Source organism: Malurus melanocephalus, unplaced genomic scaffold (assembly GCF_030028575.1).
Source record: "Malurus melanocephalus ecotype Western Australia unplaced genomic scaffold, MMel_1.1 scaffold_463, whole genome shotgun sequence".
In the NCBI taxonomy this organism is placed as follows: Eukaryota; Metazoa; Chordata; class Aves; order Passeriformes; family Maluridae; genus Malurus; species Malurus melanocephalus.
In genome coordinates, this window is record NW_026623695.1 from 513,025 (window position 1) to 535,297 (window position 22,273).

The 22,273-nt window shown below is 41.5% G+C and overlaps 1 protein-coding gene across 2 annotated transcripts; it reads left to right on the plus strand.

The window, feature by feature from the left end:
* Nucleotides 1–1,395: 1,395 nt before the first annotated feature.
* On the plus strand, nt 1,396–21,604 carry ACSL5 (acyl-CoA synthetase long chain family member 5). Of its 2 annotated transcripts, XM_057380599.1 has the most exons (22): nt 1,396–1,557; nt 2,765–2,807; nt 10,066–10,251; nt 10,793–10,901; nt 11,542–11,606; nt 11,686–11,787; nt 12,105–12,204; nt 13,365–13,543; nt 14,175–14,207; nt 14,407–14,458; nt 15,027–15,100; nt 15,560–15,637; nt 15,842–15,976; nt 16,449–16,583; nt 16,660–16,755; nt 17,270–17,342; nt 18,076–18,164; nt 18,245–18,361; nt 18,812–18,955; nt 19,858–19,959; nt 20,319–20,390; nt 20,770–21,604. In XM_057380599.1, exons 3-22 carry the CDS (start codon nt 10,096–10,098, stop codon nt 20,908–20,910), a joined length of 2,052 nt encoding a protein of 683 aa, XP_057236582.1. In that variant the 5' UTR covers nt 1,396–1,557; nt 2,765–2,807; nt 10,066–10,095; the 3' UTR covers nt 20,911–21,604. The 2 variants fall into 2 exon arrangements, with proteins under 2 accessions (XP_057236582.1, XP_057236580.1); XM_057380597.1 differs by lacking the exon at nt 2,765–2,807.
* The last annotated feature ends 669 nt before the right edge of the window (nt 21,605–22,273 follow it).

Below are 22,273 nucleotides of genomic sequence, written 5' to 3' on the forward strand. Positions count from 1 at the left end.
ATACTTAAGGCCTCAAGTGAAAAGTGTTAGCAACAGTTTACTCTTCAGATATTGTACAGGAATCAGATTCCAGCACCAGACAAACCAGACCTAGGTCAACAAAAGCTTTATTCCCTTGACCTGTCACAAAATCACAGAATGTGCTGAGTTTGAAGGGATCCACAAGGATCATTGAGTCCAACTCCTCACCCTGCACAGAACCATTCCTAAAAGTCACCCCATGTGCCCAAGAGCATTGTCCAATCACTCTTTGAACTCTGACAGGATTGGGGCTGTGACTGTTCTGTTCTGGACTGAGCTGTTCCAGCGCCCAACCAGCCTTTGGGTGAAGAATCTTCTTCTAATATCCAACCTAAACCTCTCCTGACACAACTTCAGGCCATTCCCTTGGATCCTGTCACTGTCACCACAGAGAGGAGATGCCTGCTCCTCCTGTCACCCTCCCAAGGAAGGTGTAACTGTGATGAGCTCTCAGTCCCCTCTTCTCCAGGCTGAACRGAGCAAGCTCWGCTGCTCCTCACACGGCTTCCCCTCCAGACCTTTCACCATGTTTGTTGCCCTCCTTTGGATACTCTCTAATAAGTGAGTGCTGAAAGSACTTTGCTGTTTAGCCGTATCTCTTGGTTCATGAGGAGAAAATGTCTTCCAAAGATCATATCCACAGCCTTTGGAAGCAAAGCCAGGAAGCTCCACCTTCCAGCCCAGCCTGCAAACCTCACCTCACTACTGTCCTTCTCAAGAWGCATTAAGCACAGGAGCTCTCTTATTCCCATTTCAGAGACAGAAGAAGGCAAAAAACCCACAAACCAAACCCACAGTTGTTTAAATCAACACACGAAATCTGTCACAAACAGGCTTGGCCTACTTGGCAGGGCAGCGAGTGCAGTGCCCTTTGCTCAGCTCCAGAAGGGAAGGTGCACCATGCTGAGATAACCAGATCCCTGAAAATCCCAATCCCTGGCCCCAAAGGATGGGCTTCCTCATGGAYCACTGGAGCTGCAAGGGCAGCCCACGCCTCAGCTGCTGGACATGTTAAGGACAGGACTCTACACAAAAGCTTCTGGTGAAAAATACTGGAATATGTTTGCTTGCTCGAAGTGCAATCTTGGAGACACCTTTTCTCAGAGGAACAAGATTTATTCAGGGTCCTGTGCACACTCAGAGTAAATGAGAGCCCTGTGAAGAACCCAAGGCTGCAGCTTTCACAGGGCTGGGTTTAGTTTTCACAATGCACTGCTCTCTTCTAACTCTGTTGTGCAAGACTTGTATGTTTAACATTTCTAACCAGCCAAAATTGCTCTTTATATTTGATCAGGAATAATTTTTTTCTTTACCTTTGAACTGTTGCAAGGCAGGTTCAAAGGTTACCTGGGTGCAGTGTCGCCTGTTTATTAAAGCCACACTCTGATGATTCGGGGCTTAGTCCTGCCACGGGAGCCGGGGAAGCACCTCGGGAGCTGGGGAAGAACCAACCCCTCAACACCCCTTGGGAGTTGTAAAGCAGCAAAGGAAGCAAGTTGTGCCAGCCCCTTCACCCTCCTCCAGCCCTGAAGGAAGGTAAGAAAATCCCTCCTGATCAGAGCTCGGTTTCCCAAGTGCCAGGCTTCCTGCTCCTGCAGAGAAGGGCTGCAAGTGGGATAATAACCTCAATTTGCTGCAATACCAGGATCCAGTGCAGCCTCCTTATCACCCTGGGTGCTGTTAAAGGCAACAGCTGCCTGTGTTAAAGGAGCAGCTCTGGGCTCAGGGGTGGCGTGCACAGAAATCACAGCTTGGGTGAGAGCAGCCACCTGAACAGTGCCTGYTGCTATCGGCTGGAAGTGGAAATCTGCCCACAGTCCAGGCTGGAGCCGTTTTCTTATCAGCTTGTTAGTTATGCCTATTTAAAGACACAGTGCACAGAGTAACAGTGCCAGGCTCCCATTCAGACTACTGTTTAAACCAGGGTCCAAAAACATAAGATTATTTGTTTYCATGCCATCACAGGCAGTAAAAGGTTGTAATATGCTGGATCATTTACATGCACAAGCTTATTGGCAACATTTACTACAACAGGACCTAGCTTAATCTCTAATTAAGAACACAGAAGGTGGCTATAATGCCTTTTCTAATGGTTTAAAAGCACAGATCATAGGGTATGGCACACCAGACTGTTGCCATCACCTTGGTACAACTGCCTGTTCTAGCCATAGAGATGGAACCTTCCCAAAACTTTTGTTTGTGTCCAGAGCTGCAGCTGTAACAAAGGAGAGGATGGTGGAGACAAAGATTAACCTGAAATCAGGCTGAAAGCAAGAGGACTGGCAAAAAGCATGCTGCTCTTGCAAGTCCTAAGCCCACCATCCTATCCACACCTCCTTTCCTGAGGAGCCCACTTGTGCTCTGAGAGAATCATTGATGTCCCAGTGCAGTTACTCTGCTTTACAGAGCTAGACACAGCCCTTGAAAAGCAGCATGGAGCAATAAAGAATTATTATTTTTATAGCTTTAAAATACAAACTGGAATTTAAAAATCATTCAAATAATGATTTGTCCACTTCCCATGGACTCACAAAGTTTAAATCCAAGTTTTGAAAGGGACAACAGAGAAAACTGTACATGGAGCCAATGTCTCTCCTTCATTTATTTACATCCTCTGTTATTTGTTATATGTAGAAAGGTTCTTTTGGCATCTTTTGTAACAAAAGCTCATGTTGTGCCATGACCTTAAGGTTTGTTACAAAAGCTCACCTGATTCATCCTCTATGCAAAACTTTTTTGACAGTGGCAACAGAAAGGAAACAACTTGAACTCCCTGTAAACGTAAGGTATATGCTCATTTTAATTTGCTAATGGGTATGAGGGATGCAGGTGTACATTTCACATACATGTACAAAGAGAAGCAAAGGCTGAGATTCATAACCCTGCTTTATTTTTTTTTTCAAAAATCTGGAGTTTATACAGATAATTTATGAAAATTTAAAAGCCTCAACACTTGCATGCCACTTGTTACGTGTTTCAGGGAAAGAGTGTCAGCTGTATTCTAATTTATGAGCATTGAACAGAACTGATCATTGAGGAGAAGGTTTCCTCTGTGCATCCTTTAATCCAATTTATGAGTCCAGGCAATACAGTRCAGCCTTTCCAGCTCATGGGGCTCTGCATCCCATCCTGGGCTCCTGGCAGGTCAGGGAGATGTTGTGGGCATGTTCTCCCACCCTGCRGCAAAGTCAGTGCACCCCAGATACCCAGCATTGCTACACAACAGCTGACCAGTGACAGGGCAAACTCACTGCTTTTGCTCTTCCTCCTGGAAAAACAACAGCCTGAGGCCAGCTATCTGAAGGGGGGAAATCCTCAGAGAGGCACACAGAGCAGGTGATAATGGAMCTGGCTGTGCTGGGAGCCTGGCCTKGCCTCCTTTCTCTAAGCACAAGWGCAYCTGTCTGGTRTTATTGAAGCTGAATCTCATCACTTCTTTTAAATGCCACAGGAACAGGTCTGGGAATGCAAAGGCAGAGGAGTTTCATGAAGAAAAAGCTATTTCTTTTTCATCCTCAGCTAACAGGAAAATTGGTGAATCAACCCTCAGTTTCCGTAGAAGATACCTACATTGCTAAACAATGCCACAACTATGTGCAAGGTAGCTTCACCTGAATAGCATAATGTTTACAGCAGCAATAAAAACATAATTGCAATTAATAGGGGCTATGTGTTTTAGCAAGCCAAGGTCCAGTACAGRTTGTATTTTGGATGTAAGTACATGCCATGTTAATTCCATCTCAGCTTTATGGTTTGTCTAGCTAAGCAGATTATTCTGAAATCACACAGCATAGGAAAACTCTCAGATGGGGAAACTCSTAAGTGGGGAAAACAATTTTAAAACCTGAGGTTAAGGCACTAAAGAAGAGAGATGGGTGAAGTTCCAGTCTTCCCACCCCTCCAAACCTACTGCAAAATTCCAGTTATATTAGACAAGCATTGAAGAGAAAGAGKGAAGCTGCAACAGCTGGAAACTTTTACACAAAGAAATGAAACTGTGAAATCATGAAGAAAATCCCTGTCAGCAGGAAACAAAACTGAAGTTTGAAATGTGATTCACTGTTGCCTTGTACAAATAATTGCACTTACATAAATGTAAAATAGAGTAGAAATAACAAGGTAGCTTTTGGGAAAAAAAAAAAAAAAAAGAAAAAGGAAAACAACCAACAACAGCAATCAGGAAACCAACACCAAAACCAAACAAACCAAAACCAGCAGCAGAAATACATCCCACCAGTAAGTCCATTGCAGCAGTATATAAGAAATATTGTACTCAAAACATTTTGTTTGTATCACAGGCTACAAATCTCTGCTCACCTTTACATGACTGCAGCTATAGAGAGAAAAATGCTATTGTTGARAWTRCAGCTTAATACATAGAGAAGATAAYAGCAAACAGATTAGAATAAATGATAAGCATAATTTCAAAATGTTTTTGTTTACTTTCACTTAGATCTACTTCAAGCTGTTTTCATTAACAAACAAAAAAACTCAATGACTTCCTCTGGTGTGGGTGGTTTGTTGGGTTTTTTTTGTCACTCCATTTCCCTCATGCAAGCTCTTCCCCTTTAAAGATCCCCTCCCAGTGTGCTTTTCTGCTTGCTGTTTTTTTCAAACTGCAGAGAGGGAACTGGCTGTAGTCTTTAACATGAGKGTCACCAAAGTGGTGCTGTTTCAGTGCTGTGCTGCTAAGGCTCCTTACTTAAGGAGAAGAGGTCGACTTCCTACCCTCTATTCAAAATGGTAGGTGCCCAGTTCTCATCTCTGTMTGTGCTCTGCTGTATTTTATGTGTAAGTAATGAAGTTATGCTTTATTTGTTTTATTGCTCATGAGTTTGCTGGTTGTTACTCACATGGGCTTTACTAAATCCAATGAGCAAGTGCAGTGATTAGATGCAGGGTTCAAGATAATGAGTTTTTCAGGAGCCAGCTAGGAATTCTCAGGTACTRTGCTATCAGTTAAATGTGAACCTTGGGCTGAGTTAAGTTCAGATATGTRTTTGTTCTTGGTTCTTCATAATAKAAGTSCTGTGATAATATAAAGTAATGGACATTAATATCTAGAAACTTTTAGTGCTACCTTTTTTCTCTATGCCTAAGGTGCCTAATAATAACCTTCTAGTTTTCTTATGAGTTTCATGTGAATTTTCAAATCAAGCTTTAGTCCTTGCTCTTTAAAYCATGCCTTATCACCAGAGAAAACTTCCTATTAATATAATATTGATGCATGAGTGTTTTGCAAGAAGTGAACCTGTATTATTTAACAGGATAAACTGTAACAGAACCTGCTATGCTGACTATATTTTAATTTCTTAAAAACTTCAAAGGGCCAGTTGAGCATATTTCTGAGTAGGTAGTTTCAAGAAGAAAATCCAATATAAAGACTGTATGAAAGCTTGGTTTTTCAATTTATGTGAGACTTTTCAATTTATTTGACAAAATAACATTTAGTACTAAGTGGTGTYCTGGTGTTGCCCTCCTGATGGAGGGACAGCAATATCCAACATAGTACAATTCCTTATTAAAAAAAATGGCCTTTCTGTTTAAACAAACTGAAAGTTCAACAGGTTTCATGAGCAAGGCTCAGAAACCACAGCACTCTGCTTCCTGAAAGCAAGTTACTGAGGCCTCGTCACTTCCCACCCTCCAGCTGAGTGTTTCTCAGCTGAGATCAAAGGGTGCTTGAACTGTTTGGCTCTGTCTCTCTAAAGAGTACTCTAAAAGCGGATCTTGGGCTGAATCTCCTCTCTGAAGCAGATCCTGGGCTGAATGCAGTTACTGAGCATTTTGCTCTGTGTTTTTTGTGTGGTTCTGCTTAACAGTCATTGCCAAGCTTTTGTGCTTTGGTTTCTCTTTGGATGCTGAAAGTTAGATGTTCCTAAACCCTTCAGAACACAAGGAGGAATAGAGGATATAAAGTTTCCAAGGAATAAGAACTGGCACAGTGGCTCACACCTGCASRCAAGAGCTGTGCTGCAWAAGCAAATGGAAAGAGTSAGCTGCTGRTGGTGAAGAAACTCATTAGTGTAGGTGGCTGTACTCYACTCTTCCTGCTTGTAAACAGTCAATGTGACCTTACTAATGCTGAGAAAAAAGGTACCATGGTCACATCAAAAGCTCAGGCAAACTTGATACAAGGTACATAATTCTAGAAGACTTTATCCCAGGCAGTGTGTGACTGTTGCTTACAAAATGGTCCAAGTATCAGAGGTTGCTTTGTTGTCCATAATGAACTCTTGCGATGGAGATGATACTGATTTTTCTTCATGTTTATGTACTCAAAAGTACAAAGATCAGCCACTTTTCAGTGAAGAGAACCTCCTCACGTGGAGAGCATAGAGAATAACTTGAATTCCTTCTTGGAAGTGRAGGAATAGCTGTAAAGGGGGAGATACAGTAGAAATGAGAATGTACTCCTGAACTCGAGGCTGTAAAAGGTATTGCTGTAATCTCTTGTGATAAAAAGTAAGCCTTTGACTCTGGAGCTGAGTGCATGTTATCCCTGACCATTGATCAGGGCAGACAACCTAAGTACACTTTCAACTGTCCAGCATCTTATTGTGCAAGAGGCTTCACAGGTGCTTGGAAACATCCTGTGCATTTGGTATCTCTTGGAGTTGAGCTCTTCAGAASTCAGGGATTTCCAACACTCCATCTCTGACCCCTCTGATGTTTAAAAAAGCTACTGCTGCTCAGACTTGCCCTGCAGTGGAAGCTGGTGTCTATCAAAAATGCCCTGGGTTTGTCCTGTTCTGCACTGAGTTTTCTCWGAGTTGATATATGATATATACAGGTATTATTTATGAACAGGACACTTGGATTGATGGGTTAAATTCTGGTTGTGGCTGTTCCTTAGGACAGATCTAGGCTGCAGCTGTTCTCTTACCATGGTCAGGAAGGTCTATCAAATACAGATTCCTGTCCAAGCACAGGTTCCTGCCCTCTCTCTGGCTATTCTGCTTTAAGGGCAGCAGGATTAAGTGGCTTTTAGAGGTCATAAATTAGCAGTTACTTGGATTGACAAACAGTTACAGTAGAAGCTCTAGGCATAGGAAACAACTGTCCTAATTCTGGGAATGGAGACAAATTTGCWGACAAATCTCCTGCCACAGCTTGARTAACACACCCTATGTGCTTTGTTAGAAGTGACTAAAGCCCATTTGTGGAAGCTCAGTTGGAAAGTAAAAGCAAAACACTGTCACTATTCTATTAATAAAATCAGAGAGTTGAAAACAGTTTTYCAGATATGAAAAGCATTTTGTTTTGTATTACCTAGATCCGTGTTTTTGTGCATCTGTGGTTTTTTTTCTCACAACACTAACCTCTCTATCTTTAAAGGATGTATTTGCATAGTCCTGCATATGTAGTCTCATTCAGTGCTGTAAGTTCACTAATGCAGACAATTACTAAAAACACCCACCAAGCCCTAGAAGCAAATGAGCATATAGTACTTTCCAGGCTGTAGAGAAACTTACATGATCTTCCTTTCAATTAAAAACTCATTAAAATATAACTGAAAATCATCCTTGACTAGCCATAGGGATGCTGAATGAGCTACACTGGGGTTAGACTACTGCTTGATCTTTTTTCTCTCTCTGCAAGAGATTTGTGGAATCAATTCAGAACCTGAAGGCAAAAGCTTTGCTGTATTTAATGATTGTTTTTTGATTGGGTCTTGTCTCTGGACTTTAAATTCTTTGCTTAAAGCAAAAAAAAATATATCCTTCAGGGCTTGAGGTTCAGTYCTCCTAGATGTCTTGGTAAAAGCTGCTTTGCATGTGAGTCATGAAAATACCCCAATGGAAAAACTTTCAGTGACTTGTCTGCTGCTMCATGGAACATTTGGGCTTCTGGTTTCTCAGATCCTTACTACAAAAAGGTCAGACAAGTGCCTTTGGTAAATTTTCTGTCAAATAAGTTCATGTAACAGACCATAGCTATTGGTGACAACTGTTCTGATCTGTCTGAAGAGGCAGTGCTCATGCTAAGCCACATAAATAATTTGTACTAGAGGACTTGGTGCTATAGATATAATCCCAGTTTTGTTTCTTACATCTAGCATGATACTCTAAATACAACCAATCATTCATGCTTTCTAGGAAATTGTCTTCAAATTACTGTTAAAATGAGCAGATGAAAGCACATTTCAGTCAATAAAACTGATGCAGCTGTACAGTCTCTCTGGTTACCTGCATACAGCTCTGTTCTCTCACTGCTGATTTGAAAATTTTACATCCAGGGAAAAAAATTATGAAATGCACTGAGTGAAAACTTCTTTTGGCAATCTAGGAATTGGAAAAGACTGGAAAAGAGCCCAAACTGATCAATATCAGGAGGAGTTTTAACATGAGTATTCTGGCATTTTTCTAAAAAGATRTGAGGATGGATGTGTCAAAGTTCTAGAAAGCTTCCAACATACAAAYGGTGCAAATGTGATTTGCTCCGTCAGTTGAATTTGGTAGTGGGCTCTGAGCTAAAGGAATAAAGTTTGTACATGAAACTCTTCATGATGGAGCATGGAGATGCCTCTACGTAACTGCCCAATGACTGAAATTGAACATCAGTACAGAGTCCCAAGGGAAGTTCTGCCTTTCTGGCTGTAGCACAATCTTTTTGGACTCTGAGTACATGAAGCCAAGGTCAGGAGCCTGAAGGGCAAGTGACAACTGAGGTTTAGAGTAGAAAAGAGGGCCAGGGAGTTGGTACTTCTGAGATACATGGGTGATGTGCATTTGGCAGCTTGCTGAAAAGCCTCTGAACTACCCTTTCTTATCCAGATATTGAGCAGGCAAAGCACCCCTTTTCTCACCAGAGAACATACCAGGATTGCTGAATAACACTGCCACTGGAAACTACAAAACTGTAAACAGATACAGACAATCTAACTGATCAGTCTGAGCTCAGACACCCAAACTCTGACTTCAGGTCCTGGCTTAATTTATTAACGACTTGTAAAACACATTCAGCTTCATTGGAATTATAGTTAAAGGGTGACTGGAACTCATTGCATCAGGACTCCTGGTACTCTTCTTGTAAGGGATTTAGTTGATTGCTGATATATTATCTACTGACTGGGTGTCTTTGATTCTGTAGGAAGGACTTTGAAAGGGTGTTGTTATTCATCTTGCAAAGTGTGAGATGTTGTGTCCTGCACAGATATTTAGATACCAGCAAATATCAGTCGCTGAGATCTGAGCTGATTCAGACAAAAAGGTGTCCTTTCTCTTGGCAGGTCTCTCAGAACATTTTGGAGACAAAAGTRCTTGTTTCTAAGGAATAAAGCTCAGGTCTCTTTGTCTTTTATAAGAAAGTSTGCATTCTCAGATTTTGCTTCCTTGCCCTTGACAGAAGGTTCTCTGGGGGATGCAGGCAGCAGAATTGCTTCTGTATTTCCCAGCYAGACTTTCACTGCATACATTGACTTCCAGGTCACCACTTCTGAGTGGAAAGCAACTTTCAYAGTTTTGACTCGTGTTGTATCACTGGCATTCTCTGAAATATTTGTCTTGCATGAACAGTAAGAGCAGCTAACAATGAAGATATTGCTTGTCCTGCAGATATGTATATAGGTGTATTAAACATGTAATTTATCAATACCCTTACTATTTCAGCAAAACCACTTCCTATTAAACACTTGCAATATTGAGGAGTTTTCTTACCTCCACTACTCATATCACTGAACAGTACACATTTTTTTTTGTTATAGTTGGGGAAGCATATTTGGGAAATTATATACTGGTTTTCTCCAGGAAGGTTTTTTTGCTTAAGGATGGAAAGAATCTGTTCCTTGTCTGGCTTCATCAGGCTTCAGSTTTTTGTGGAGGTGGATGCAGCATAGATTAAGATTTATGGGCACAGGTGACTTGAGATCTCTTAAGAAGCTTAAAACATTGCATAAGTGTGCTTCACTATTGTACCAGGACTCTCCAGGGGCAAACCKCTGAAATGATTTGCAGTATTGTTTAACAAGCTACTTAAGTAACCATGGCTCACAGGTAATTAAMGCTTCTAACTCAAGTCTGCTAAACCTCCTGTTTGTTTCAGGTTCAACTCTGGCTCCACTGATCCAGCACAATGATCTGGATACTTCAAGTTTTGTTCTCACCGCTYCCAACACCAGCATTGATCACTCTCCTTGCATTTGGAGCTGTCATCTTCCTGTGGGTSATAAGCAGGCCCAAACCTCTTTTACCTCCTGTTGACTTGAACAAGCAGTCAATAGGAATTGAGGTAATGCTTTCTCTGCTTGTGGSCGTGGTCTGTTTTGGAGATTAATCTGAATACTGATCCATTCTGACTCTGGGTGTCAGTCTAAACTCTCCTGTCCAATGTGCACAGCCTTATCTCCCAGGTGTACAACTCAACAGCATGGTGGGGACAAGGGAAGTCTTAAGATGTTAAGATGAGAAACAGCAGCTCCTTCCAACCAGGATTAGGTGGGCTTTTTACCAGACAGCTTTGGCTGTCACTGATTTTTTCCTATATCTTCAATGCACTGATCAGCTTTGAAACTGGTGCTAGACTTCATGTAATAAGGCAAGTGGTAGCACTCRGTCAAGACCTCTCAATAACCTTTAATTGAATATCAGTGTGGGCCATCTAGAAAATTCCTCTGCATGTGACTGAGTAGAAGAAAACCTGGAAGGGAGAAAACTTCCCTACCAATGCAATGCTATTGAAACGCTTTAAAGGGGATTACTGAGAGAATGGCTGAGGAACAGATGACATTTCATGTGTTCTGCACTGTTTCATAACCATGCTCTGTTCCCAGGGAGGAGCCAGAAGAGGTGCAATCTTGACAGACAGTAACCTGCTTTCTTATTACTTTGAAGATGCTAAGACCCTGTATGAAATTTTCCAGAGAGGAGTGAATATTTCTGGTAAGCTTTGCATTCTGGTAGTTAGCACTTGTTTATCACAAGTAAACAAAATTTTTACAAGATCCTTTTCCTTGTGTCATGACTATGGTAATAACGCAGGCTAGCAAAAGCTTTTCTAACCTTCTGGGGGGGGTACAGACAAGTGACCATATCTCTCCCTGCCCCAATTTWGCATTAGTCTTATCTGGCAGCCTGGGCAGGAACAAACAGGGGGAGCTGAAGATGGTAGAGTTCAGTCAAGAGTCAGTAGATACAAAGCTACAGAGGAACTGGAACACCTCTGCTTTGTGTCATAATATGAGYTTTCCTGTGAAATTACTGCCTGTTCACAACAGATATGAATTTGTGCATGTCGCTTCCCAAGTCCTATACCTGGAAATATGTGATGGCTTGTAAGCTATTTCAACCTCACATGGGCTGTGCAATGGAAAAATATCAGCAGATATTGATTGTAAGGATAAAGCTAACAGTCTTCCAGTCTTGCTTTGGGCAGAGTGCTTAGCTACAGACACCGACCTTCACTCCATGCAGTTCCCTGAATGTCTGACACAAAACATTTCCCACTTCAAGTGCTTCTATTGCAGTGATATGCAGCTTCAGTACAGAGCTTTGCAATTGCTTTTCTCAACTCTTCCAACAGGAAATGGAGACTGTCTAGGCTACAGAAAACCCAAGCAACCTTATCAGTGGCTGTCATACAAACAGGTGAGTGTTRCAAATGACAGATGACTTAGTTTGGGATACTGCCTTGTAACACTAATGTGGGGGAAAAACTATCTTGCAGGTTTCAGACAGAACTAAGTACCTGGGATCGGGGCTTCTGCAAAAAGGATGCCAGCCATCACCAAACCAGTTTATTGGCATTTTTGCTCAGAATAGGCCAGAGGTAAGCAACAAATTGTGTACTCTGTCCTACATTATTCTGACACCTTAGGGAGGAAGGACAGTCTGTATTTAAATAGCTTCAGGCCACATGAGGAGAAATCACAGCTTTTTCCTTCCCAGTTCCCTTTTTACTGACTGAGCAYATACCATTCGAAGCATGCAATACAGCAATTTCTCACAACTTTGTTTATCATGGACATGCTCTTTACAGAGCTCCCCCTGCCTCGTGCATGGGCTGCTCAAGCTGTGTGAAGTCTGTAGGCAATCCTGTCGTGAGAGCTCCCAGTTTTCCTTAGCTGTGCTGTTTTCTCTCTTCAGTGGATCATTTCAGAGTATGCYTGCTACACCTACTCAATGGTTGCTGTTCCACTCTATGACACTCTGGGACCAGAGGCCATTGTATATATTGTTAACAAAGGTAAATATTGACTTCCACTCTTTCATAAGGATTTTTCTAGGAAACTTTGTTTTGGGAGGGCTAAGTTCAAGGGAATTTGCAAAAATCAGAGTAGTTTTAACCTTATTGCTTTTATAGACATTTAATTTCTTAGTGAAGCTGCCTTGCAGGGCTCATGGTTGAATACCTAGAAGAATCCAGTGGGTTTCCTATGTCTCCTAGTGTCTTGATTACAAAGATCACTGAAGGATCTGTGGACCTTCAGTGATCCTGTGGACCATTCTGCAATCGGAGTACTCAACTATTTGCTATTTGGGATTTTGCARTCTTGAAATCCCACACTGCCAAACAATCAGACAATGCAGAACAGACTTGCATGTAAATTAAGACTGGATGTGTATGTCTGATTTAAAGTTGTGGGATGAAAGGAGTGGAGGAGGAAAAGGTAAAGATATGCCTAAACCTGTGTAATGTATCKGGTTAGTGCATGTGCTACAGAAACAACAGCTAGCAGGCCATCAGGAAGAAACTGGCAAGGAAGTGAAATAAATCTTCAGACTTTCTTCCCCCAGTCTTAGGAGAGATATGGGGGAAATACGTTGCCACTATTACAGTGATCTGGAATCCATCCCATAAGCAGGATTAGTCAATCAAAATCACTTCAACATTTATCGTAGTGAACATTGGAAACATGTCTTGTCTTGGGATTACACAGCTGTTATTTACTAGTCTAATGGAGAACTGGCAGGTTCAGGCAAATCAAATTCCTTTGCTGGCTTAATGGAAAAGGCTTTTGTAATTGCCTTAATCTCTCTTGCATCTGCAGAGAAGCTGAGGTATTAACTCAAGAATTTTAGCTACCTGTTTCAATTGGGTCTAAATTTCTTCAGATTTAAGGAAGATGGCAAAACCTAAACAATATAACGACAAAAAAGTTCTAATGCCTATCTTGACTGTGAATGAAGATATTTCTCTTCAGTTCCTCAGCTTTTGCCCTCACTTTATATTGCCAGAATCTCAGGTTTTTCCAGTCAGTTCACTATGGTAGGAGACACCACTGTAAGCCAGCCAATTAATCCATATGAACAAATGCAAATTGTTATGTTCTGAATGTATGTTCTACTGAGCTGTCAATGGCCTCATGTCTTCTMAACAGACTTCTGATTATTTATTTTCTGTAGCTGACATAAGCGTGGTGATCTGTGACACGCCTACAAAGGCAGAGGTCTTGCTTAAGAACTGYGAGGAAAAGAAGACCCCGTGTCTGAAGATTATTGTTCTCATGGATCTCTTTGATAAAGAGCTCAAGGACAGAGGAGCTAAAGTGGGAATTGAACTTCTATCCCTGCAGGAGGTTGAGGTAGGTGACTAAAGACTCCTGGAATACATTGCCAGCTAAACATCTTGATCTTCTGTGGCAGCAGTGACACTTTAATGTAAACATTACCCAGTTGTTGTGCATGTACCTGAGACCTTGATAAGCAGTCGTTTTGAAACTTGATATCTTTGGCCAAATGGAGTTGCAGGGTTCAAACCACTGACTAAAGTTGTGTCCATGTGTTGTGGACAGCCAAGACCTGCTTAGCTTAATTCAAGATACTGTAGTAAAAGGATTTATCAGGCCTCTAAACTGGCAGTTGAGTCTAACTGGAACTGTAAGTGCAAATTACAGGCTCCTCAGACATCCCAATACTGGGCTTTAGCTGGCATACATGTAAAGAGATGTGGCCTATCTCAAATAAAAGGAAACATCTCCACTCAGGACTTCCAAATTCTTTAAGTAGTTCTGGTCACTTTCTACACATTCAAATTTATCCTTTTCACACTTCTAGCAGGCAGCTTTTTCASAGTTATGCATACTGCATTCAGGAAGGCATCTCTGTTTGAATGAGACAGGGTATTGAGGGGAAAAGCAGTAAAGCAGGTGTTGCATTTGAAATGCAGTTACCTATTCACCTATTGCTAAGCTGTGTTTTTTTTCTCTAACACAGGAACTGGGAAGAAACAACATCAAAGAACCAGTGGTAAGTATCTCTATGAAACAGCTATAAACTTGTAAAACTAGTTTCTGGAAAGACCTCTTGCTGTGCTGCTAGCAGAGGAAGCTGGCAAAAATTTTTTTGTCAACCAGAATTCCTGATTCATCACAATTTAGAGATTGTATGTAATGACCTGATAAGCATCAYAATCCTTACACTGACTTTATGTGGCTTTTCTCTCTAGCCTCCTAAGCCTGAAGATCTTTCTGTTGTGTGCTTTACAAGTGGAACTACAGGTAAGAATTTATAGTGATGCTTCCCCATTGAAAAAGCCTCCTTACGCAGCTTCACAGCACAAAAAAAAGGAAATCTTACGAATATAGAAGTAAACCATTAGAGCAGTGTCAAATCACTACTGCAGTTTTACTTGGAATACCATCACTGCAACTCAAGTGCASTAGGACAAAACTTCCTGGAACTGGGGGCAAGAAAAGCTAAATTCATGTTCTTACCCTATGAAAATGCAGCCTTAACTGCTGCATTCAAGAGATTCAAGAGATCCATTGATTCAATGAGATTGGTTGTTCAACTGTGTATTTTCATTCTCAGGGGGTAAAAAAAAMCCCCTTGTTTCACCATTCTCTATAATACTCCCAATTGCTCTGCTGTTTCAGTAGCCATCTCCTTTATGCAATGTCCATGGCTGAAAGCTCTCAAGTTGAGGCAAATCTGTGATTTTTAAAGACAATGCATGCTGTGACTGAGCCTAGCACTGAGGTAGTGCAAACTGGGCCAAACAAGACATGGGAAACTGCCAGCAGAAGCTGTCAGAGCCACAGCTCACCTTGCTTGATCTYTCCAAAGGTAACCCTAAGGGAGCCATGCTGACACATCAGAATGTTGTTTCAAATGCTGCTTCCTTCCTTAGATGCATAGAGGTAAGTTACTGCTAATGGTGATCTCCAGGATATGTCCCTCAGTCAGGAAACCAACTTTAATGTGAGCATTTTCTGTAAACCGTTTACTCCCAGAAATCAATGTTTTCCAAACTGCCCTTTTTTTCAATGAGACAGTAGTACTGCAAGAAACTTGGTTTGATTTGAACAAGAACTTCTACATAAAAGTTATTCTAGAATGAGTCAGTCCTAAATACCAAGAGTACTAAACCACCTTTTTCAAGTCTTGCCAAAACATAAAACTAATTTTGATTTAGTGTGGCTGCGTGACAGCTGCATCTTGAAGAGGTGATGGATGAGCTTGAGCCTGAGTTGCTTCATTCATTGGAAGTGTCTCTTTCAAAGTACTCAAATGATTCCAAACGTTATTTACTTTCTGCTTGAGAGCAACTCAAGCAGGCATAGAAAATGCTAACCTACCTCTATTTCCTTTCCCTCTAGAACACAATTGAGTGTACCAGTTCAGATGTTGTCATTTCCTATCTTCCTTTGGCTCACATGTTTGAGAGAGTTGTACAGGTATGTACAGATSCATACATCTGAGCTTTTATAAAATTATAGTAAAAGATGTGGTAGTAATCTGTGTATCCTCAAAAACCTATTCACACAAAACTTTCCTATAAATGGGCACTGGAAATCATGCTGCTTTTCACAGTCTAATAATTATTAGACTAGTGAAGCTGGGAATTCTTCTTGACTAAGGTTAGTCTGGTCGATTTTTAGGCAGTGGTATACAGCTGTGGAGCAAAAGTAGGCTTCTTCCAAGGAGATATCAGACTGCTAACAGATGACATGAAAGCCTTGAAGCCAACACTATTTCCAGTTGTACCAAGACTGCTCAACAGAGTRTATGACAAGGTACGTGAGCAATTTTAGCTAAATTATCTTTGTGTTCACATATCCAAGCAAGCATCCAAATACAAAGCAATATTGGACATGTCATTACACTGCCACTAGTTAATTGCTCCTTAGAAGGAACACGTCTTTAAAATCCTTTCTGAGGAGATGGAAAGAGTTCTGGGACCTGGAGTGTAAGAACAATGTCTTCAGTCATCACTGGGCTAAGTTTGTTGCTGTTAGGAGACCAAATTTCTGTTAATTTTTGGAATGCAAATGAATTGAGCACAAAGCCAAAAGGATCCCTGCTCCTCAAAGCTATGGCTGCAGTGTGTCAGCAGCAACATGAACTAGTACTGCCTTTTGGGTCACCTCCTGGCATGGCAGTGGTGAAGACAGACCCTAGAACACCAAAATAAGATATGGTGCCTCTTAMCAATGGGAGGTACAGATGAGAGTTACACCCAAGAGTCACTGGTGCCTTTCCTTGCAGATCCAGAGTGGTGCAAACACCCCAGTGAAACGTTCCCTGTTAAACTTCGCTGTGTATATGAAGATGCATGAAATAAAACAGGGCATCGTTCGAAATGACAGCATTTGGGACAAGCTAGTCTTCAAAAAAGTTCAGGTAAGTTATTCCAAGTGTGAGGGAGCTGAGCAATGGTTAATACTGGAGGATCTGATGGCTTCTTTTTCACCTGTAGGAAACCATGGGTGGAAGAGTGCGTATGATGGTAACYGGTGCAGCTCCCATATCTCCCTCTGTCCTGACATTTCTTAGAGCAGCCTTAGGCTGTCAGGTAAGCTGAGCTTTCTTTTAAAGTAAGACCTGCTTGACCATGCACAAGTAAGTGGTGATATAGCTGGAACCCAGCCCAGCTTGTTCCTGGGGAGATTGCAGTCAGTCTTGGGTATCTACAGGCTGCTTCATCTGAATTAACTGTAACAGGAAAAAAAAATTCTGCAAGGCCAGCTTTTAACTACACTATGAAAAAGCTATGCTGTAGGTTCTGGGAAGAGGAATAGAGCAGCAGAAGTAGGAAAAAGCAGCACTGAAAGTAAGACAGCTGCCTCTGAGCTTTGTGGCTTATCCTGACAGTCAATCAGCTCCCTGAGAACAGAAAATGAGGTGACTGAAGCGAGGTTTGATAGGTGAACTTTAACATCTGGTTAGGCCAATAAAATCAAGACATCTAAAAYGCCAAGGTTGTCTTGGCTTCCTTCCTAAGAAGATTTGAGCATGGGTGCAGTTGAAACTAAGGTCTTTCAAGCCAAGGACTTGATGTTCAAAAAATACTCATCCTTCTTGCACAGATCTTTGAAGGTTATGGCCAGACTGAATGCTCAGCTGGATGCACTTTCACAATGCCTGGAGACTGGACAACAGGTAGGGGAGCTGASACTTGGGAAGTCTCCAAGAGCTGTCAACGTAAAGGGGCACTCAAGCCTAGGTGTTCTACTGCTTTTAGTTTAATGACAATTAAATCATGGGTACTTAACTTCCCAGTGATTCTTAATAGGTATTAAAATTCTTGAATCAACCAAATGAGGATCCYTGGTGTAAAGTGACATAGGTCACTGTCCCAGCCTACAGGAAAGGAATACTGAGAGCTGAGCAGGGACTTCCCAAATGGCCTTAAGAAACTAGCTGTATCTCCTAAATGACATTTTTTACTCAAAAATGTTAGACATGRCACTTGACTATTTTCCTGAAGGACCTCGAAGATTTAGCTTTTATCTTAGCAAGGCTGTTTTTAATACTGGATATTCTAAATTCATGCTCAAGTCACCATCTTTGTGAACACAGTAACTGCAGAACATAATGAGGATGAAATGCAARTGAATACCAGGATCTGTGAGAGGGGCTTCTGTGGAAGGAAGTGTGATCAATGGTTGGTGTGGTTGATTAAACTAAAAATGCTCTAAGCATCAAGACTTAGCTGCTATTTGTCTTACATTTCTGTCTGAAAATGGCATTGCAACAGCTTTATTGAACATTTGAGCCARACTCCTTTAAACAATACTGGTTCTTGTTAAAGCAGTGAACAAAGCCAGTTACATATCTACAATCAAACAAGTCTTCTTTTTTGTTGGTTTTTTTTTTTTTTTTTTTCTCTTAGGCCATGTTGGTGCCCCTCTGCCTTGTAATATGATAAAACTAGATGATGTGGAAGAAATGAGCTACTTCTCTTCTAACAATGAAGGCGAGGTAGGTACCGTCTCCTGTGCACGTCAGGAAATACTGAAACATAAGACTTGGCAACTAACTGTGTTCTGTACTTGCTATAGGTCTGCATTAAAGGACCAAACGTGTTCAAGGGTTATCTGAAAGATCCTGAGAAGACAGCAGAAGCAATTGATAAAGATGGCTGGCTCCACACTGGAGACATAGGGAAATGGTTGCCTGTGAGTAATTGCTTAATTCAAACCACCCCTTGGATGTGAATTCCTGTTGCTTCACAGTAATCCCTACAGATGGAATTCTAGGATAAAACTCTCTACACAGTAGATTCAGTAGGTAACTCCAGGCAAAGCTCCAAAGACTAATTAAATTACAAGATCTCAAATAACACATGCTAGGCCCATAGTTAAGTCTGTTCTCCACTGTAGGGGACAAAAGAAGGTGTCTTGGTTTCTGTCAGAGGACAATAAAGGAGCTGTCTAATCATGTTCTGAGCTAACTGGAGAAATGAGACAAAGTGTTCCCCTTCTCTCCGTAGAAAGTAAAGACCAGTATGTGGTTTCTAGACTGGGTTTTGACTGCTATGTGCCTTTCATACAACAGAACAAAGCCTGCTTATCTTACATAAGCAAGACAGTGACTTGAAACTAATGACCCCCATTTTTAACTTCTAGAATGGAACCCTGAAGATCATTGATAGGAAGAAGAATATATTTAAACTTGCACAAGGAGAATACATTGCTCCAGAGAAGATAGAAAATGTCTATATCAGAAGTGCTCCTGTAGCCCAAGTCTTTGTACATGGAGAAAGTCTGAGGGTAAGTGATGTTAGGAGTGAACATTCTGCAAGATTCCTTCCCACAATGAGTTCTGGATGATTARGGCACAAATGCATACATATACACAGTCCTGGAACAAAATCTGTTCCTAGAAGTGCCATGCTGATGGGAATGTGTTCTCAGACCTACAGCCTTCCCAAGTGACAACTGGYATTATTGCAAGCTGGATAAAGGCTAATGACATACTTGTATGGGATTAGTGGGTCAGGTCAGCCATGTGCAGTTTAGGATCATAGGATAGTTCCTCYTGAAATGAGCAGGGACATCTTCAATTTGATAAGGTTGCTTAGAACCCCATTCAGCCTGACCTTAAATGTTTCCAGGGATGGTGGCATTTTCCAGTTCTCTGGGCAACTGTTTCACCACCACCACACTGCAAAAAATTCCTTATTTCTWATCTAAATTTACTATCTCATAGTTTAAAACCATTGCCTCTTGTCCTATTGCCACAGACCCCACTGAAAATTTGTCCCCATCTTTCTTGCAAGCTCCTTTTAGGTATTGAAAGGCCACAAAAAAGGTCTTCCTGGACCTTTCTATTCTTCAGGCTGAACAACCTCAACTCTCTCAGCCTTTCTGCACAGAAGTGTTTCTCCATTCCTCTGCCACAGAGGYGCTACCTAAGCTAGCAGAGGCCAGTCTTCAATCTCTAAACTAGCCAAAAATAATTGTGGGATCATTCAGAACATTTAACAAACTGTGTCAGTACTCCAATTGCTGCTGTCACTGCTCTGTGATGTGGAAATCCTCACCTTTGAAACTCTGAAAATGCATGGGGACGTAAATGTGACTTGTCACAGAAAAACTGTCCCCAAGCAAGTTCACGAAGATACTTAGTATGCCTTATCTTGATCTCAGCCTGACTTCTTCCACTTTTTCAGTCTTTTCTAATAGGTATAGTGGTTCCTGATGCTGAGATGCTTCCTGAATTTGCAGCAAAACTGGGAGTAAAAGGTTCCTTTGAAGAACTCTGCAAAAACCCAGTGAGTGGCTTTTTTTTTTTCAGTGGGTTAGGGACAGAATTTAATTTTGAATTCTAATCTTGCAATGCTCTTTGTTTTGGCTAAATGAAACTTGTTTAATGCTGGGTGAGTCATGGAAGCAGCCTTACAGCAAAAACTGGAACTGAGTATAGGTGTCTGTTCTTTCAAGGGCTGTCACTGCTTCTTTTCCAGTGAGAAGACAGACATGACTTTGTAGTGGCCTTAACGAGAGAAATCTTGAATGTTTAAATACGTATTCTCACCAGCCTCCATTCTCCCTGACTGGGCAATGGTTATTGTCTTGAGCTGCAATTACAGAATAGCAGCTGTACTCACTCTGCTTCTGCTGTTTCTTCCAGGCAGTGAAGAAAGCTATTTTAGATGATATGGTCAGACTGGGGAGAGAGGCTGGCCTTAAATCCTTTGAACAAGTGAGTATTTTCAAATCCTGCTCCTCACTAGCATGTGTATTGCTCACACCATGGCTGGGAAGTTTTCCTTCCTGCTGCTGACTGTGCCAGGAGGGGCCCCAACAGCTGATTGAAGCAAAGTGAAACTTTGGCTGCCTGTCCACACCAAGAGACCGGTGGCTGTGCAGGGCAACAGCAGCAACTGCTAAGAGATGGAGTGGAGGTCCACAACAGGCTGCAGGGGCTGTTATGGAGTTTTACCTTCTTGCTGTGTCAGCCAAAAAAACAATTTATCCCATCTCCTGGAACTGTGTTCTTGCMCTGAGCCCAAGGAAGCTGGGAAGAACTGTTGTTTTTCTTCTAATTATGTGCCATGTGCTAAATTGTTTTCTTTTWATAGGTTAAAGACCTGTACATCCACACAGAGTTGTTCTCTGTAGAAAATGGACTCTTGACACCAACGCTGAAGGCAAAGCGAGGAGACCTTGTTAAATTCTTCCAGAAGGAGATTGAGGCCCTCTATTCATCTGCTCAGGAATAAATGGCCAGATTAATTTAAACTGTGTGGAGTAGTTAAATCTGACACTACGTGGCCTATGGTGAAGACAGACTTGAGTGGAGGGCAGCAGGAACTTAAATTTGCTTCTAGTACCTGAGAAAAATGGCTTTTGGATGAAGATGGCTACAGCATAACTGACAAGCAGCAGTGTTAACATCYTGTGGGACTGAGCATCAACTGTCTAGACAAAGCCCGAACTTTCATCTTCCTTGGACTGTGACTGAAATGCAAAATAATGCAAGAGCCTCAGCCTTTAAAAGACAGCTGTATGCACTTCTCWCTGTCAAAAGCAAACCTTGTTTTCCTACTGAAACTATGAACTCCTCTGTGACCTGTTGTGGATTGATCTGCAATCAGACTGAACTCAGTATGAATTCATGCTAACACATGTTTAGAGGAAGTGAATTTCCTCTTCCTTGTCCTGGACCATGTGGTTTATAAAACTTGTTTATAATGAAAATGAGTAATACAGCATCAACTGGTTTGCAAAGTACATGTGTCTGCAGCAAACACAGYTCATTCTTTAAGAGGCACTGGATCAGTTTTTGCACATTTTCAAATGAAATGGCAGTGTTAAAGCCTTTACACTTATGAATTTGAGCCTAAGTGTAAAACTTTAGCTGTCAAACCTAAGGATATATGAYGCAATAAATTGAGACTGCACAATCAAACTAAAGCCTGTGTGAATTACTTGTGGYGCTGCTGCAACCTCATGGTCAGCTGCCTGGCCCTGTATAGCTGCAGTTAGAACACAATTGCTGAAGAATATGAACTTGTTCTCTGTGCTGACACTGGTCAGGCACAAGTCCAGCCATGAGGCAAGGACGTAGGGTAGTCCAGATTCTCTATTCAACTTTCTTTTCCTTGTTTGCAGCACAGGATAAGATGAAACAATGAATTTACCACATGAAACATGTGAGATTTTCTTGTGCTAAAGCTGCTGCTTTAGAAAACGATTTAAGCAAGATGAAAGCTTTATCTTGTCTTGTCTTCCACGGTCTGTGCTAACTCTGCTGAGAGCTCCTCCCTGACCCTGCAGTAATCAGCTCTCTCAGAGGGAAGGTGTATCTATAGCTTTCCTAGGCCAATTCCCCCTGTGTACATACAAGATTTATCTTCCTGTCTTGTTCAGACAGCTAGTGGCTGTTTCTCTTCAATGCTCTTGCTTAGCTATCCCAAAATGAAATCAAGATGGATCAAAAGATCCACCCCTTGCTGTGAGGCAGCTCTAGCTTTGACTGGTGAAAACAACCGACTTAATTWTGTTTTTAGTTTGGGCCCAAAGACCTCTACATTTTCAGGTAATTGTTTTGTCACTTACTGTGTTTGTCACAAATGTGACACA